The sequence below is a fragment of the Eretmochelys imbricata genome, chromosome 2 (assembly GCF_965152235.1).
Source record: "Eretmochelys imbricata isolate rEreImb1 chromosome 2, rEreImb1.hap1, whole genome shotgun sequence".
Classification (NCBI taxonomy): Eukaryota; Metazoa; Chordata; order Testudines; family Cheloniidae; genus Eretmochelys; species Eretmochelys imbricata.
The window spans coordinates 257,556,715-257,574,878 of NC_135573.1; the positions used below are offsets into that span (position 1 = coordinate 257,556,715).

The following is an 18,164-nucleotide window of genomic DNA, read 5'->3' on the forward strand; positions in this document are numbered from 1 at the left end:
TGAAACAGAGGGCGAAAGGTGAACTGTAATGCTTTAAAATATGAGGAGAAAAACCCGCAAGTTGAAGATTGTGAATTCTCCAGATTCTCCTCTCCCTAATTGCACTTTTACAGAAGTAATTCTATTGCCTTCCGTGGAGTTGTTAGTTTTGCTGTCAGAATCAAGCCCCGTGTGCCCATGTTGAAGTGTAGTTATTTCATTCTTTGCTGAGTGACTATTCCCTGACACCAACATATACACCTAAAATGAAACAGGATTCTTCTGCCTTCCCCTGTCATCTAACATAGGAGTTAGCAGATGGGAAGCTCAGGCCTTGAAAGGAAGAGTGGAAAGCCAAGTATTTTCTTTTACATTGTAAATACATCTATCATTATGATATTCTGATACTGATTCAGTGCTTCCTGCAAAGTGACTTCAGTGGGACATTGCTAGTAAGAAAAGCATAACAAGCACCATTGTACAATTGTGTTTTTCCTTCCTCCCCAAAGCTTTGCAGTTCACCTAGGCCATGTTTGTATACTGATTACTAAGGGCTTGTCTACATGGAGGATTAATCTGCACTAGAGAGGTGTGAATTCTAGTGGGTACTAGAGTGGACACCAGTCCCTGCTGAAACAGTACTACATGAACATGCACTAGGGAACGGCTAGTGCATGCCAGCAGGGTCCATGTGGGCCAGTTAGTGTGCAATAGAATTGACACCCCTTTAGTGCGGACTAATGCACTGGGTTGACAAGCCTTAAACTGTCCTGGCCTGAGGGGCTTTTTTGAACCTACCAGCACATTTTGCTGTGGATGAAGTAGAAGTTGCTTCCCTTGCTCCTCCCTGTCGCTGTGGGATGTTTTCAGGCTCCTGTTGGGGTCGATACTGGACACAGTGAAGGGCACAGATAGAAGGATCCTGAAGTGCAGGGGAGCCTCTGTGGAATTGGTGAGTTTCAGGTTGTGAGTAAGGACTGACTCTGTCAAAACCTGAAGGAGAATGTATTTATTAAACTACTTTCAATCTGAATTCCCTCCAGAGGCTTGAAGGCTATCTAGTCTCTCGAGCCATTCCATAGCATCTGAGATTTGGAGATCCTTCCCCAAACCACTTTCTTTTTTCTCGGTGTGGGTGCTTCAGAATCTCTTGATTAAAATGTAAAATAAAAATATAATAAAAGGTTTAAAAACAAAATTTGATAGAACTTTGTGAATCACCAAAATTCACAGACATGCTGGGAGTTAAATCACCTTCATTCTGCTCCAGAATCTTTTAAAATCTGAAAATGAATAATTGTTTTGATACTTAAAAGATCACTACGGTAAATTAACCTAACACAGAATAGCCGTCTTCCTGAAATAACATCTCCCTTCTTGACTTACAGGTAATTATACTCTAGTCTCCTCTGGCCTAGTTTGTAGTCTACCAAAAAAAATAAAGGTATTGCGTTGTGGGTAAACATTTAACACTGCATCACCAGGACGTGGTCAGTAAAAACATTATTTTACACCAACGTGAGTGTTGCCATGAATGATCTTAACAGCTGAGCAGTATATTTAAATACACCTTAATACAGTAATATGTTAGATACTCACTCCAGAAAGGGGTTGATTTGGTATGAGATCACTTGCCATGGAATGAAACACCATTCCTCCATCATGATCCATTTCTATAGTTAACCTGAACATAAGGAATCACAGGCTGTTAGAACCCTTTCCTTAGTCTCTGATTTCATTTAGTTGTTTACTGTAAGTTTATGACCTGTCGGAGCTGTTGTACTCACAAAGCAGGCTTTACAAAAGCTTGCAAGTCCATTCGGAACGGTGCAACTCCATAGCCATATGAACGAGTCACCTTGCCAGGTATCCCTTGTGCAAGCTGATAAGAAAAGGAAGAATACATGAGGATCAAACTAATGTGTCAAAGCTGAAGCACTAACTTCAATCTGAGAGGGTGTTTCTCAAAGCTGTCAGCCATAGATGAACTCTGGCAGTGTTTGGCCTATTCTTTGTAGTAAATTATGCTACCTCTATAAAAATTCTGTGAATAGCAGAATCTGAGCTATATTTGCATTTTGAATGCAAACAAAAATTCTTAATAAATTAGGTGAAAGCCTCTCATTAATATGGGGGCAACTCATATGTTCTAAAATTTTATAAAATTTCTTTACTAAATATTTTATTATAGTTAATAACACTTTGTGCTTCACAGCTGAGGATCTCAAAGTTCTTTACAAACATTATTTAAGCTTTGCAGCAGCCTGTAACTTGTACTCCAATTTCACCAGGGAAGAGTCTGATAGAAGATAGGTGACTTGTTCAAATTCACACAGTGAATGAGAGGGAGAGCTGGGAATAGCACTCAGGAGTCTAAGTCCTAATTCCCTATTTCCTTATTAAAAACGGTTTTAGTATAAATTAGCTGTGTGTGCCGTTATTAGCTAATCAGTAGCAGAAATCACTATTCACCACCTGCTCCCCATAGTTGTAAGGAATAAATAATAAAATAGCTTCACTGTTACTGATCAGCATTCAGCGCAGAAAGAAGCAAACGGAAGTGACAATACCACTTAGCTAAATACTTAGCTGTGCTAGTACATTTACCTTGCTGTCTAGACTCACGAAACCCAATGCAAACCCCTCACATTCAACTTTGTTAATGAGCTTTGGTAACATGAGTGGAGTGAAGGAAATATGGATGGAGGCACTGCCACCTGCAGGAACAACCTGGAATCAAAATATTATACAGACATTTAGCTAAAGCAAATGAGCAGTTTTGCATTATGGAAGCATCTTAACAGATCTACATCTAAGGTTGCATTGAGCTTTGCAGTTAAAGCATACATAAAAATCTCTTTGGGCTGCTCTATGCCCAGACTTGCACAAAAATGACAAAATATGAATTAAAACCAATGTAACTATTTCCATGCAAATCTATGTGGGTACACTCAACTTTAGCCACTTTTATTCTGAAATAAAGGGGTCCATGCATACACGTGCACCAAAATAACTAAATTAGTTTTAAGAAACTGAATTAATTTTCTGAGAACTTAGTTAAGTTTCTAATTACTGTTGAGTTCCAAGAATTTACAAATGACCCCTTTAAAATTTTCTTTTATTAAGTCTAACCTTGTACTTTAACCCTTTGGCAAAGAAGTTTCTTACATTTGGGAACTGAAAATTGATACACTGCTAGATTAATCCAAGATTTAAGATGTGGTGGGTTTTTTTAAAAGTTCATTAATGTTCAAATTTTTGATGTATGGACACACACACTCATAACTTTGTTTCCAATAAACTGTTTGTCATTTTTTTCCTGTCAAATTTCTGAGCATATTTTATTCTAGATCTTGTGGTCCCTAACTGATTTTGGATCAATTATTTTTGAAGCAGTATGAGTTATACAGTATATTTGTACAGGATGAGTCACCTGTGAAGACAGCCTGAGGTCGAAAGGCCTGCATTCAAGCTCAGCCAGTTATGTTTGCCTGTTCTTCACAGGGCAAAGGACCTGCTTCCAGAGCTTGGTACTTGGACTTCTTGGACCTTGGGAAGTCTGTTGGAGACCATTGTTATCCTGTTGACTTCCTAAGGTCTGCAGAAGTATTTCTCCACACCTTCTTTAAGATTTCGTTTTTCCACTGCTCTTGCTCTGTACCAATGAAAAGACTTCCCTTTCTGTCCCATCTCCCCAGTTCTATACAGTTGGCTATTTGCAAACTATAAGGACACATAAGAGCCACAGCTTACGATTTGTGTAGGAGTTATACAGTAGGGATAGTCGGAAGGAAACCCTTCATGAGCTTGTACAAGGACAGAGATTATTTTCTTTTGATTATTTACTGGTCTCCAGACTTCAGAATCACTCCTTCCTTTCTCTTTCTTGTTGTCTACATCTGACTCCTACAGGTATGAAAGGGTAAGGAATGTTACATATTCAGCACAGGACTATGGGAAGGCAGAACCATCATTCTCAAAACAAAGGGAGAGAGCAAAAATAGCTAATATCATTTTGTCTCACTTTCCAGCATAAACCCTGGTTTCTCCCATTAAACATTGTGACTCGGGGTAACTCCTGCGGGCGCTGGATGCCCTGACCTCCCACTGAAATCAATGGAAGGTCAGGTACCCCAATGCTGTTCAGATGACAGTAAGACTGAGCCTTAAGAGTGTCTTGCTCATCATGCAAAGCAGCATTCCAGCCCATGGCTTCCTAGATTAATGTTTTCAAAACAAAAAATAGTGTTGGTTTAATACCGATTCATAGATTCTAAGAACCGAAATTACCATTATGATCATCTAGTCTGACCTCCTGTATAACACAGGCCAGAGAACTTCTCCAAAATAATTCCTAGGGTAGATCGTTTAGAAAAACATCCCATCCTGATTGATTTTAAAATGGTCAGTGATGCAGTATCCACCATGACCCTTGATAAATTGTTAACAATTTTTAATTACTCTTACCATTAAAAATTTATTAATTTCCAGTCTGACTTTGTCTAGCTTCATCTTCCAGCCATTGGATCATGTTATATCTTTCTCTGCTAGATTGAAGAGCCACTTATTTAATATTTGCTCCCCATGTAGGTACTTATAGTCTAATCAAGTCACCCCTTAACCTCTTTTAAAAAATTGACACATTAGCTCCCTTCCAATCTTCTGGAACTTCCCCAGTGGCCTCCACAACATCCTCTGGCAAGGAGTTCCACAGGTTGACTGTGCCTTGTGTAAAGAAATACTTCCTTTTGTTTGTTTTAAACCTGCTGCCTATTAATTTCATTTGGTGACCCCCTAGTTCTTCTGTTACGAGAAGGAGTAAATAACACTTCCCTATTTACTTTCTACACACCTGTCATGATTTTATAGACCTCTATTATATCCCCCTTAATCATCTCTTTTCCAAGCTGAAAAGTTCCAGTCTTATTCATCTCTCCTCATATGGAAGCTGTTATATACTTCTAACCATTGTTGTTGCCCTTTTCTCCACCTTTCAAATTGCAGTGTATCTTTTGAAATGGGGCAGCCACATCTGCCCGCAGCATTCAAAATATGAATGTAGCATGGATTTATACAGAGGCAGTATGATATTTTCTGTCTTATTATCCAGCCCTTTCCTAATGATTCCCAGCATTCTGTTCTCTTTTCTGATAATGGGGTTTAGAAAACCAGGCTGCCATGACCTTACATCATCTGTCACGAAAGAGGCTGGAGAAATGGTGTCTGGGCTGCTTGGAATTTTATCCCAGTTTAACACAATTTCAGTCTCTGAGGCGCTCGCAGTTGACTCAATCTCATTCTCCTCTACGTTCTTCATAGGAAAGTGAGGGCCATAAAACAGCAAGAGGTCCACCAGCTTCTCATGATCTTTTTCTTGATTGTAAGTTTTCCAGTCCATGCGAATGTCTGAATGAAAAAGGAAAGAACTATTAATCTTAGTCAGGCCAACAATAACATAGCTTTTTTGGCCCTTGAGAAAAAGTGGACTAGTTTGACAATGGCACACGGACACACGGATGCCAAGCGCACTTAAGTGGAAGTTTTTTACTCTCAGGACCAGTCAGGGATTCCTCAAGGATCAGAAGAGCGTAAATGTGACTTAAACCCATCTTTGCCTGTCACTGGTCTTGCACTAGACACAGTCTAGCCAGGTCCAAGGATCCCAGCCTAGCTCGTATATCTTAGAATATGAAACCAGCCTTACCACAGGGAGTGGGGTTGTTGAGTCTGATGCAGCGGGTGACAGTATCCCCACCAGAGACATGAGCACCAAACCTGGAAAGGAGGAATAAGTTAATGTTACAATGTGCAATTGTTAAGTCAACTCCTAAGAATTTTTCTTTTAAATGAGACATTAACAAAGTGGAAACAGATCAGCTTCAAGAGTTACTGTTGGAAGTTTGTTGTATTGGAAACCAGATAATCTACAGTCAATCTAGGAAACAAAGTTATTTTGTACATTCAGATTACATTCCATTATCCATTTCCTCCATATTCTGATGACATAGTTGTCTCAGACTCGTGTGTGTGAGCAAATGTGCTTATGAAAGATGGTGGATAAAGAAGTCAATAGAAGCGTTGGAGTGGCAGAGGCTACCTCCTCAGTGACAGGAGTAGCAGGACTTTTTCCACCATTGGTACTGGCATGCCAGTGATCTCTGTCCATGCTGGCCCTGAATCAATTGAGCCTGGAATGACTGAAATTCAATCAGTATTAAACCCCGAGAAAACAGTCTGGAAGAATGGTTGGTAGCATAGCTGATGAAGGATTTAGGAGATGTTGTATATGGAAACAGGGCATTTTACAGTCATGCTAGGAAACACAAACAAAGCGGTATGCTAAACTTATCTACATCAGATAAGGCCTTAGTGTAATGTTTGACTGTCTAAACAAAATAAAGCACACACTGTATTTTGACAAATATACCATTGAACATTGTCTGCCTTCTTACTGAACAACAGCAAATGACCAAAAATGAACACTGTAGGTAGGCATAGTCTAATGGCATTTGAAACGTCTGACGTCCTTACAAACAGCATTTGGGGGGGCTATACCTGATTATTGGTATCTTTGTTTGGTGTTCAGTCTGGGGTCCTGTCATCTGCAAGAAGATTGGGCAACCTTTCACAGTCATTTGCATAGGAATTAATGTAGGCCGTAAGTCTCCCACCTAAGAAAAAACAATGCATCTTGGCAATTAGAATTAAATGCTACCTTAGAACGTGGGTTACTAAATTATATTGTAGCCTTTGAGCCAAATGGATTTTCAGTTTTTTTTAACTCTCTCTTTTAAAGGACATTAGTGAAGCAAGAGATCTAATGAGGACTCTTGTCACCAGAAAAGTCCTGTACCTAATCTATTGGTCATTCTGCTTAATGCCTTTCTAAGGCTATGGCTACACTACGAGGCTTTTAGCAACACGGTTTTGCCGCTACAGCCGTGCCACTAAAAGGCACGCCATGTAGCTGCTGTTTGTCAGCAGGAGAGAGCTCTCCTGCTGACAAAAATCTTCCAGCCCCCACGAGATGCAGTGGCTTTGTCGGCAGAAGAGCGCTCCCTGGTGACAAAGTGCTGTTCACAACAGTGCTTTTTGTCGGTAAAACATTCGGGGTGTGTGTGTGTGGTTTTTTAACACCCCGGAATGACAAAAGTTTTGCCGACGAAGTGCCAGTGTAGACAAAGCCTAAGAGCCCTTCCACCAGGCACAACAGCACAACATATTGGGTTGGTGGAGCCGAGTAGCGACTGTTACAACTGGATTTTGTAGATGGAACAAAACTATGTTGTGGAACTCTGTTACAGCCCTCTGAAAAAAAAGGCCTCCAACATGTGGCCAAAACCAGATCCATACATTTTAACAGGAGAGGACAATTGTCAACTAAACCTTGTCAGAAGAAACAGTCTAGAAAAAGCTACTCTGAATCTTTATTGAAATCCTGACAAGCAGAAGAATGTGTTTTAGCAAAGAGGAATTTGGGGAAAGACAATTGGCCCCAAACTGACCATGCAGATTTGGTTATCAGAAGAAAAAGCCTCACCTACCCTACAGATGAGATCATCATGGTACTCTCCCCACATGTTGTTATAAGCTGTTATTTCTATAATTAGCTGCTGGAAGGCTTTCAGAGTTCCTGTGGAAGGTTGGGCATGGAAAGCCACTCCTCTCCCATGAGACAGTAATGCCAGCATAAATGCTGAAAGAATAGAAGAGCATTTGATAAGATTTCTAGGAAATGGAATAAGGTTTGTTTTTCAAACAAAATACATGTTCAGATCATCAGCTGGTATTAATCAGGGTAGTTCCACTGGCTTCAGTGAAGCTATGCCTATTTACAAAGTTGAGAATTCAGCCTCTAGAATAGTTTCCCAAACTTTTCCTATTGTATACCCCCTTCCAGAGCTGCCAGCAGCCCACATACCCCCTTCCAGATCTACCAGCTGCCCATGTACCCCTACCCTTCTTATCACTGATACTTTGTGTGTTCTTCTTAACACTAAAAGAAAAGGAGTACTTGTGGCACCTTAGAGACTAACCAATTTATTTGAGCATGAGCTTTCGTGAGCACGAATAAATAAATAAATTGCTCAAATAAATTGCTTAGTCTCTAAGGTGCCACAAGTACTCCTTTTCTTTTTGCGAATACAGACTAACACGGGTGTTACTCTGAAACCTTCTTAACACTATTTGTCTTTAGCCATCTGTCTGTATTTCACTGTTATATACGGATATAGGTATAGTGCAATGTATACAACCGAAAAAACCCCTAAGTTCTGAGCTCAGATAGACTAGACTGGACAGTTGCTGGGCAACTGAACCTGCACTGTACAGTGATTGGAGGTGAGGGCTCTGTACGTCAGCATCTCTGTGTATTTGTGTTCTCACTGGTACATCTTGAAGTAAATTAACTACCGTACTTTATATAACAAATTCCCACAGAATTTTAAAGCTTTGTCTGAGTAGCCTATTATGAAAATGCAATAAATAAAATAATAAATAAAACCCACCATTACACAATTTCTCCTGCATACCCCCCAGTGGTGTCTCACATACCCCAGGGGTACATGTACCACAGTTTGGGAACCGCTGCTCTAGAATCAAATCATTTTCACTCCAGCTTCCTATTCAGTGGTTCTCAATCTGTTTTTATATTACGGATCACTTGTTAAGACAAAGATTCTTCCAAGGACAACCTCCCCTGCCAGCCTCCTAATTCTGCACTTTTCTGTCACAAATGTAATGCTTTATTACATGAAAAAGCAATATTGGTAAGATGAAAGTAAATTGACTCCAATGGGATTGGAGTGACTGATTGGTTAACTTCGTGATCTATGCTATTTATTTATTTCTAGATGTCTGCTAGCCCTCTAGTTGTGGTAGCGTCTGGAAATCTAAACATCTAACATACACCTGACTAAGATATTTAGCAAGCACTCCAGATGTAGATAAGGACTTGTTTGTTTACTTGATCAAAAAAATGTCCCAGAAACCCCAAGACAGTCCTGACTGGATAATACGTGGCAGGAGGCATCACTTCTTGAAAACAGAGATGCTCTGCTATTGACATAGATGCAGCTCCATGGACCACGTGGAAGTGTATCACAGGATACAACGTGAGAACTAATGTTAGGCATTTACTTCTGGGGAAATTCTGTGCCAAAAAATTAAAAATTCTGCAAAATTCTCATATTTTATTTGTCAAAATAAAACAATATAATCACACCAGTTTCCATTATTTTTGGTACTTTATTTCAAAATTCCTGTCAGTCAGTCAGTATGTCTGTAACGATACAGACAACGAAAAAGATTCAGGAAATGTTTTTTGACAAATAGATTCCTTACTAGGCATATAAATACAGAACTCTGAGTAATTAATTTAAACGACAATACAGACCCTATTTCCCACACCTGTCAGAAGCAGGGCAAAGGCTTGGGGGAGTCAGAGGCACCAGAGGAGCTGAGGAAAAAAGGATCCTGGGAGTGTACCTGGAGGGTTGTTGGTGGGAGAAATATGAAACAGGGTTTTTTGGGGGAGGAAGGGCAGGATTGTTAGGCAGTTGGGGCCTCTCCCCCAGACAGACCCTCGCTGACTCCTAGCTTCTCCCATTCAGTCAGGCACATCTACCCCTGTCCCCATGTGGTCCTGCACCTGTCTGTCCTGCCCCACTAGCCCTTAGTCTGTGATGCCCCCACCAGCCCCGTGTGCCCCTCGCTGCCTGTCCACCCATATCCCCTGTCTTCTGTCCTGGCCCCACAGGCAGGGCGCTGCAAGGAACACAGTGTTTTCTCTTCCCTATAGCAGCAGGGGAGGGCCCCAGAGTGTCTGCTCTGTTCTAGAGCCACAGCGGACCCTGGTGGGCAAAAGGTGTAACTGCAGCAACTTTCCGGCAGAAGTTATTTTCTGTGGCACATGAATGATGCACACGCGCGCTGGCACAGAATTCCCCTGGGAGTAGACCTTCTATTGCGCCTTTTAAATTATGTTTTATTTGCTATTGGCTAGATTCTGATATCACTACTCACTCATAGCACCTTACTTTATAAGTAGTCTGAATGGCTACTTGTGAAGTAAGGTGCTCCTCTAGATGAATAAGGGTATCAGCGTCTGATTCTTTGTACTGGTATAATACCTTGCACAACGGAGCTGTGAACCTTCCTGATTAGGACCTCTGGGAGCTACTGCAATATAAATAATAAACAACAAAGGATCAAATCCTGTCTGGTCAGTCCATCCAACCCTACTAAAATCAATGAGGCTGCAGGGGATGGAAATCAGCTTGGAATTTGGCCTAATTTTTTTAAATTTTAGAGCTTGTAAAAAGGACCAGATTGACTGCCCTGGGGCCTGGACTCCTCTATCTACAGACTAGACACTGAATGCTGTGGGCAAGCCCCACAATGTCCACCAGTATGTTTCAGTCCTGTCCTGGAGGCCCAAACTCTAATATAAAGGGATTTCCATTTCCATTCAGCCCTCTTTCCATAAATGCTGTTGCTGAGTGTGCCAATTGTGAGGAGATATCTTTCTGGCCAATAAAAATAGCTTTTCTCATACCTGATTGTGCTCTCTTGGCTCCATGTCTTCTGGTATGTGCTGTTCTTTTCACCAGGCTGGCTGTGGAGCTTGTAAAAGGAAAAGACTCAATGATAAGTCTGTGAGCCGCACAAGTCTTTGCTAACTTTACAAGCTAGTTCAACCAAACTCCTAGATTGTGGGTAACTATTGCTCAAAGACAGACCTCCTAGAATCACCTGCTAAATGAATTTTTAAAATAGCTTCTTTATATGTGAAGCCATTTAAATGCCAAGACACAAGTTCAGGATTCCGTAAGCCAGATCCTCAGCTGGTGTAAATCAGCATAGCTCCACTAATGTCAATAGTGCAATGCTATTTACACCAAATGAGAATCCTGCCCTTTGTGTTTCCTGCAAAAGTTGATGGCCTGCAATCATAGTACCTCAGCCAGAGGATTCATCATTTCTCATAAGCAAAGCAAAGTCAACTCAAGAAACACCCAGTATTGCACGAAGTGGCATGGCAATAGGGGATTGTCCCCTCACACCAGTATACCTCCATTTCAATGAAATTATTCCAAATTTACACAGCAACATGAAAGGAAAATCAGGCTGAGAATCTGATTCATTAGCAAAAAAGGCACAACTTACAGACTGTTTCCTTGTTCCTCTGTGGTAACTGGACAGCTACTGAAATATTCAGCTTCTAGTGTGAATGGAGCATCGATTCCAGTATGATTGGTAAGTATTAGTTGGCGTGTTACTATGCTCCTCAATGCAACTTCAGATCCAAAGTCCAACAGAAGATCTTGAGGACTTTGTAACATTTGCTTCTCATCACTAAAGATAAAAGTGACGTCAGATATTAAAGCTAGCACTCCTCTTTCTTCATAGCATAGAAACAGTTTAGGCAGAGTTGAGATTTCCAACATAAGGCAATTTTGATGTCCCTTGCTAAAAGGACCAGCTAGCCTAAGATTTATACCATCAGCATTTGCCAGTATTGGTTTCCCTCAATTATATTCCTGTAGGAATTTATTTCAGGTGTAGTGATTATGCTGATCTGCCAAATTAAAACTATTTCTGGCTCACCTGAAAAAAAGAAACAACAAGGACTTAAAGTACATCCTGAAACAGAGTAGTCATGTTAGGTATCACAAGGATACAATTAAAAATTCCAGGCAGACGTAGGCTTTGAAATTATCAAGGAGAGTTGCATTTGTTATATACCAGATTTGGCAATGTGGCAGGAAAACTTCGAAACAGCCCAGGATATTTGATCTTAAATTGTATGGTATAGAACTCAATACTTTAATATCCATATCTGAGAGTTAAATTTACATATTTTAAACATTGCAGACAGTTACTTTGGCTTGTGAAGGTATGATGGGCATAGGATCCCCATCCTTTGGCTGGCAGTGAGAGGGCTAATTCTTTCACTCCAAGCAGAGAAAGCAAAGATATTCAATCAGAATATAGATGGACTATTACAGTGTATTAGATGTTAAAAACCAACAAACAAGTCTGGGTGATTATTTTATAACACCTTCATTTACCTGGTAACTTTACTGTCACAAGGTATCAAGTATGTGACATGCAGTCCCTTTACTTGGCCAGAAATGCTCATAAAAAGAGGTTCAATCATATCTTCTATGCTACAGCAGAGGGTAAGGTCATTCAGCTCATCCTAACAGGAGAAAGTCACATCTTCTTTGTAAATGGAGTCAAACATACAGACAAAAGATGTCATCATCAAAAATGTATTAGTAAAACAGGTAAAAATCTTACTGGATTAAAAAAACGAACAGAATTGCAGGGGAAGACTGAGAAGTTTTACAGGTTGCTTGACATGGATTTCCTACCAAAACACTGCATCAGATTTGTTTGGTAGTAGATACCAAATTAAAAATTTGCTGATGTTACTGTATGTTTTGCATCAACATCAAATACTGTAAACCTAAAAATGCACCATTACTGATTTTTGCCACATTTTGTGGTAGAAGCCTGTCTTTTCAGTGCAGGACTGCTTGTGGAAATGGATCTCATTGTCTGGACACATTAATTCTGACCTCCCTCCTTTAAGTTTTTCCAGGTAAGGAAGAGTTAGGATATGTCTACACTACAGATGCTACAGTGGCATAGTTATGGCGCTGCAGCTGCACAGTGACGGAAGGGGTTTTCCCATTTCTCTCAAGAGGATGAGAGGTGGTAGGCAGGTCGACAGAAGAATTTTTCTGTCAACCTAATGGTGTCTATAGCAGGGTTTAGGATGACAATTATGTCTCTCGGAGGTGTGAATTTTTCACACCCCTGAGAAATGAGCTAGATTGACCTAAGTTTTAGATGTAGCCAAGCCTTAGAATGAGAGAGAAAAATGGTGAGAATTAATGTAAGGAAGATGTTTTCAGGACCATAAAGTAAAATTTAATCAATTTAATATGTATTAAGAATAAAGGTCAAAAATAGTTTTGTATATTACAAAAGCAGCATTAATCATAAAGTGTAAAGAAAAGGGAATAGTAGAAAAAAAATAAAACAAAGCAGCAAGCAAGCCGGTTACAAAGTCAATTTAAGGTGCCTATAGTTTAAATCATATTATCTTCTGTCTTCAATCATGTTAGTCTATAAAGCATATCTGAAAGGCAGTTTGAGACAGATTCTATGCACAATTGCATTGTACTGTACTTGCAAATACTGTTTTTGCCACATGGTCTTGAAATAAGAATCCCAGTGTTCTCTGTGCTATTAAAATTAGACCAGTTTTTAAACTTACCATAATATTAGCTGTTAGCTCTATACACAATTCTTTTTCTTCATGTGGGCCCAAAGTGCCACTTCTTGGGGAGACACTGGCAGAGCAGAAAGCTGACTGACTTCCGATAAGCTATCAAGTAGGATAAACACTTGAACATTCAGTTAACTGTGATGAAATCTACGCCATTAAAAATTCATCTCCAAATTGGAAATGATTATCAGGATGAAGCAACACAGAGAATCTATATGTTTCAGGAAAATGATAGATCTGATATGTAGAGTCTGGACACACTTTACATGCACTTTAATTCCACTACGTTCAGTTACTTAGATGCTTTTGTCCATTACTTTTTTTTTTAATAGTAATTAGGGCTGTCAATTAATCACAGTTAATTCACGCAATTAACTCAATTTTTTTATCACAATTAATCGCACTTTTAAACAATAGAATACCAATTGAAATGTATTAAATATTTTTGGATATATTTCTACATTTTCAAATATATTAATTTAAATTACAACACAGAATGCAAAGTGTACAGTGCTAACCTTATATTATTGTTTTTATTACAAATATTTGCACTGTAAAAATGATAAACAAAGAAATTGTATTTTTCAATTCACCTCACACAAGTACTGAAATGCAATCTCTTTATCGTGAAAGTGCAACTTACAAATAAAGGTTTTTTTTGTTACATAACTGCACTCAAACAACAAAACAATGTAAAGCTGTAGAGCCTACAAGTCCACTCAGTTCTACTTCTTGTTCAACCAATCGCTAAGACAAACAAGTTTGTTTACATTTACGGGACATAATGTTTCCTGCTTATTTACAATGTCACCTTAAAGTGAGAACAGGCGTTTGCATGGCACTTTTGTAGCCGGCATTGCAAGGTATTTACGTGCCAGAGGTGCTAAACATTCATATGCCCCTTCATTCTTTGGTCACCATTCCAGAGGACACGCTTCCATGCTGATGGCATTCGTTAAAAAAAAATGCAAATTTGTGACTGAACTCCTTGGGGGAGAACTGTATGTCTCCTGCTCTGTTTTACCCACATTCTACCATATATTTCATGTTATAGCAATCTTGGATGATGACCCAGCACATGTTGTTCATTTTAAGAACACTTTCACTTCAGGTTTGACAAAATGCAAAGAAGGTTCCAATGTGAGATTTCTAAAGATAGCTACAGCACTCAACCCAAGGTTTAAGAATCTGAAGAGGGACGAGGTGTGGAGCATGCTTTCAGAAGTCTTAAAAGAGCAACACTCCGATGCGGAAACTACAGAACTGAACCACCAAAAAAGAAAATCAACCTTCTGCTGGTGGCATCTGACTGAGATGGTGAAAATGAATATGCGTCAGTCAGCATTGCTTTGGATCATTATCGAGCAGAACCCGTCATTGGCATGGACACATGTCCTCTGGAAGGATAGTTGAAGCATGAAGGGACATTTTTAACGCATCTGGCATGTAAATATCTTGCAACGCTGGCTACAAACAGTGCCATACAAACACCTGTTGTCATTTTCAGGTGACACGTAAACAAGAAGTGGGCAGCATTATCTCCTGCACACGTAAACAAACCTGTTTGTTTGAGCGACTGGCTGAACAAGTAAGACTGAGGGGACTTGTAGGCTCTAACGTTTTACATTGTTTTATTTTTGAGTGCAGTTATTTTTTTTTTACATAATTCTACATTTGTAAGTTCAGCTTTCATGATAAAGAGATTGCACTACATTATTTGTATTAGGTGAATTGAAAAATACTATTTTTTTTGTTTTTTACTGTGCAAATATTTGTATATTTATAATAATAATGTAATATTATAATATAATATATATAACATAAAAATAATAATATAAAGTGAGCACTGTACACTTTGTATTCTGTGTGGTAATCAATATATTTGAAAATATAGAAAACATCCAAAATATTTAAATGAATGCTATTCTATTATTCTCTAACAATGCAATTAATCGTGATTAATTTTTGTAATCACTTGACAGCCCTAATAGTAATTATTATTATATGTACACTTTTCCCACACAAGTCTGCCTCCAAAGCCCAAATGTGGTATAGAAGTCCAGAATGAGGGATTTCTCAGTTACCTCATAATATAATCACAGAATCATAAATTAACTCCAATAAATCAATGGAATTCCTGACACAGCACAATACGTTGTGTAACACGCAGGCTAAGTGTGTCCTGTCGCTTCTCTAGTGGCCAGTCAACATAGAGAATAAGATAGATCTACTGCTCCCAGTTAACAGAGTTACTCCTTTAGCTGAAGGGGAAAGGATTGTGCCTTAGTCCAGGGGTTCTCAACCCTTTTCTTGCTGAGGCCCCCCTCAACATGCTATAAAAACTCCAGGGCAAAGCAGGGGGTGGGAAGGGGACCCTTAGGCATAGGCATAGGCATAGTTTGACTTCTATTTTGGGAGATGAGGGCTGGTGGGGCTCGCGCCAGCTCCGCACAGGGGAGTCCAGGGATGGAGCACCACCTCCACCCCCTGACTCACCTCAGCAGGCCACCCAACCAGTCTGGGTTGTGGAGGGCCGCAACCAAAAAATATAACTCAAAGGGGGGACTCAGCTCAAAAAGTATGAAAACCACTCAGGGTGCAGGCAGGGGGGCACCTACGGGCTGTGTGCAGTGAGGGCTGTGGTTCAGGGTGCAGGGAGGGCATAGCTAGGGGCTGTGTGTGGGCAGGGAAGTAGCTCAGGGTGCAGGCAAGGGATAGCCCCGTGCCGCTCCTGGCTGGGGAAGGGGGATGCTGGCTTCAGCCCCGCACCGCTCCCAGCTTCAGCCCCACGTGCGGCTAGGGGCACCGGGTTTCAGCTGCGGGACCATGCGGCCCCCCTGAAAGGGCTCACAGACTGCCAGGGGGCCACGGACCCCGGGTTGAGTACCGCTGCTTCAGAGCAGGAGTTCCCAGATTTAATTCCTGCTGATGACCCAATCAAGGGGTCACCACACATAGGACACATCGCAGAAGTTATCTTATTATTATTTTTTATTATTTGTATTGTGATAGCAACTACAGAGCTCAGCCCCTATCTTGTGTCATAGAATCACAGAATTCAGAGTTGGAAGAGACCTCAGGAGGTCATCTAGTCCAACCCCTTGCTCAAAGCAGGACCAATCCCCAACTAAATCATCCCAGCCAGGGCTTTGTCAAGCCTGACCTTGAAAACCTCTAAGGAAGGAGATTCCACCATCTCCCTAGGTAACCCATTCCAGTGCTTCACCACCCTCCGAGTGAAAAAGTTTTTCCTAACATCCAACCTAAACCTCCCCCACTGCAACTTGAGACCATTACTCCTTGTTCTGTCATCTGGTACCACTGAGAACAGTCTAGATCCATCCTCTTTGGAACGCCCCCTTCAGGGAGTTGAAAGCAGCTATCAAATCCCACCTCATTCTTCTCTTCTGCAGACTAAACAATCCCAGTTTCCTCAGCATCGCCTCATAAGTCATGTGCTCCAGCCCCCTAATTATTTTTGTTGCCCTCCACTGGACTCTTTCCAATTTTTCCACATCCTTCTTGTAGTGTGGCCCAAAACTGGACACGGTACTCCAGATGAGGCCTCACCAATGTCGAATAGAGGGGAATAATCACTTCCCTCGATCTGCTGGCAATGCCCCTACTTATACAGCTCAAAATGCTGTTAGCCTTCTTGGCAATAAGGGCACACTGTCGACTCATATCCAGCTTCTCGTCCACTGTAACCCCTAGGTTCTTTTCTGCAGAACTGCTGCCTAGTCATTTGGTCCCTAGTCTGTAGCAGTACATGGGATTCTTCTGTCCTAATTGCAGGACTCTGCACTGGTCCTTGTTGAACCTCATCAGATTTCTTTTGGCCCAATCCTCTATTTTGTCTATGTACCTCTGTATCCTATCCCTACCCTCCAGCGTATCTACCACTCCTCCCAGTTTAGTGTCACTACTGTCACAGTAGAAAGTCACTTACCTCTTCCCAAAAGTATTTTGCTGGCAGCAGTGTCTGGTTAAAGAGTTTGACAGTAGCTTGTGCTGGAACTCCAATATAAATTTCACTGAACACCAAGTGACTAGACATCAGACATGCTTGGGGGGTCTGAACTTCAACAAAAACAGGAAGATGACTGGAAATAGACCCAGAAATGGCCCAGTTTTACTGTTGCGTAGTTAGTGAATTTACACAGACATTCTGGGAAGCATGAGGGTAGTGTTAATTTAGCAATATGTGTAATTGAGCAGCTTATTGATATATTATACTATTCTGAGTGCTGCAGGTGTGGGTCATTGTCCGTGGTGTTTCAGGAGACAAAAATATCAAAACTAAAATATGGCTTAAAGGAAAACTTCCATTTTTTTCCTCACCTTCCTTCTCCATTTTCGACATCTAGCTCTAATACTGTCTGGAGACGTTGACATAGCAAGGACCTGAACAGAACTGACACGCTGCATTTGCCCAAAGGAGGTAATTCTCCATCAGATGGCTGAATCGTGAATGGGGATGCCTAGGTGATAGAGAAACAAATGTGAATGTCACTCAAAACCTTGCTAGGCAATGTAAAATGCTGAACCCAAGTTCTCAGTTTGGTAAGCGCTTTGCATACCATGCAGCTAAAGACCCAAACTGAAGAACTCAGGATATCGATCAGGAGACTGAGAATACAGCACATGACATTGTGGATCTTTCACTGTTTAAGGTAAGAAGTAACTTTTAATTAACTAGATAGGGTCCCTCATTTAGTTCTGCTAGCCTGACCCATTCTGTCCAAGAAAGCTGTGCTTACAAAATGTCTTTAGACCAAATTTTGGCCAACAATCATGTCCAACTTCTACTGACTACAGTAGGAATTACATGAACAACTCGAAGGGCAGAATTTTGCCTTCTTTGTTTTAGAGATATGGACCTACA

General features: G+C 40.6%; 1 protein-coding gene across 1 annotated transcript in view; it reads right to left on the reverse strand.

Moving 5' to 3' along the window:
- DLEC1 (DLEC1 cilia and flagella associated protein) overlaps window positions 1-18,164 on the reverse strand; it is a 56,862-nt gene that overhangs the window by 4,149 nt on the left and 34,549 nt on the right. The window contains exons 20-34 of the mRNA XM_077808418.1: window positions 17,621-17,760; window positions 17,229-17,382; window positions 13,268-13,378; window positions 12,051-12,181; window positions 11,146-11,334; window positions 10,535-10,602; window positions 7,524-7,675; window positions 6,535-6,650; window positions 5,684-5,754; window positions 5,168-5,385; window positions 3,733-3,885; window positions 2,587-2,709; window positions 1,767-1,861; window positions 1,579-1,663; window positions 778-972 (exon numbers count right to left, since the gene is read on the reverse strand). Coding sequence (XP_077664544.1) covers window positions 778-972; window positions 1,579-1,663; window positions 1,767-1,861; window positions 2,587-2,709; window positions 3,733-3,885; window positions 5,168-5,385; window positions 5,684-5,754; window positions 6,535-6,650; window positions 7,524-7,675; window positions 10,535-10,602; window positions 11,146-11,334; window positions 12,051-12,181; window positions 13,268-13,378; window positions 17,229-17,382; window positions 17,621-17,760 — 2,001 coding nt within the window. The remainder of the gene's footprint in view (window positions 1-777; window positions 973-1,578; window positions 1,664-1,766; window positions 1,862-2,586; window positions 2,710-3,732; window positions 3,886-5,167; window positions 5,386-5,683; window positions 5,755-6,534; window positions 6,651-7,523; window positions 7,676-10,534; window positions 10,603-11,145; window positions 11,335-12,050; window positions 12,182-13,267; window positions 13,379-17,228; window positions 17,383-17,620; window positions 17,761-18,164) is intronic.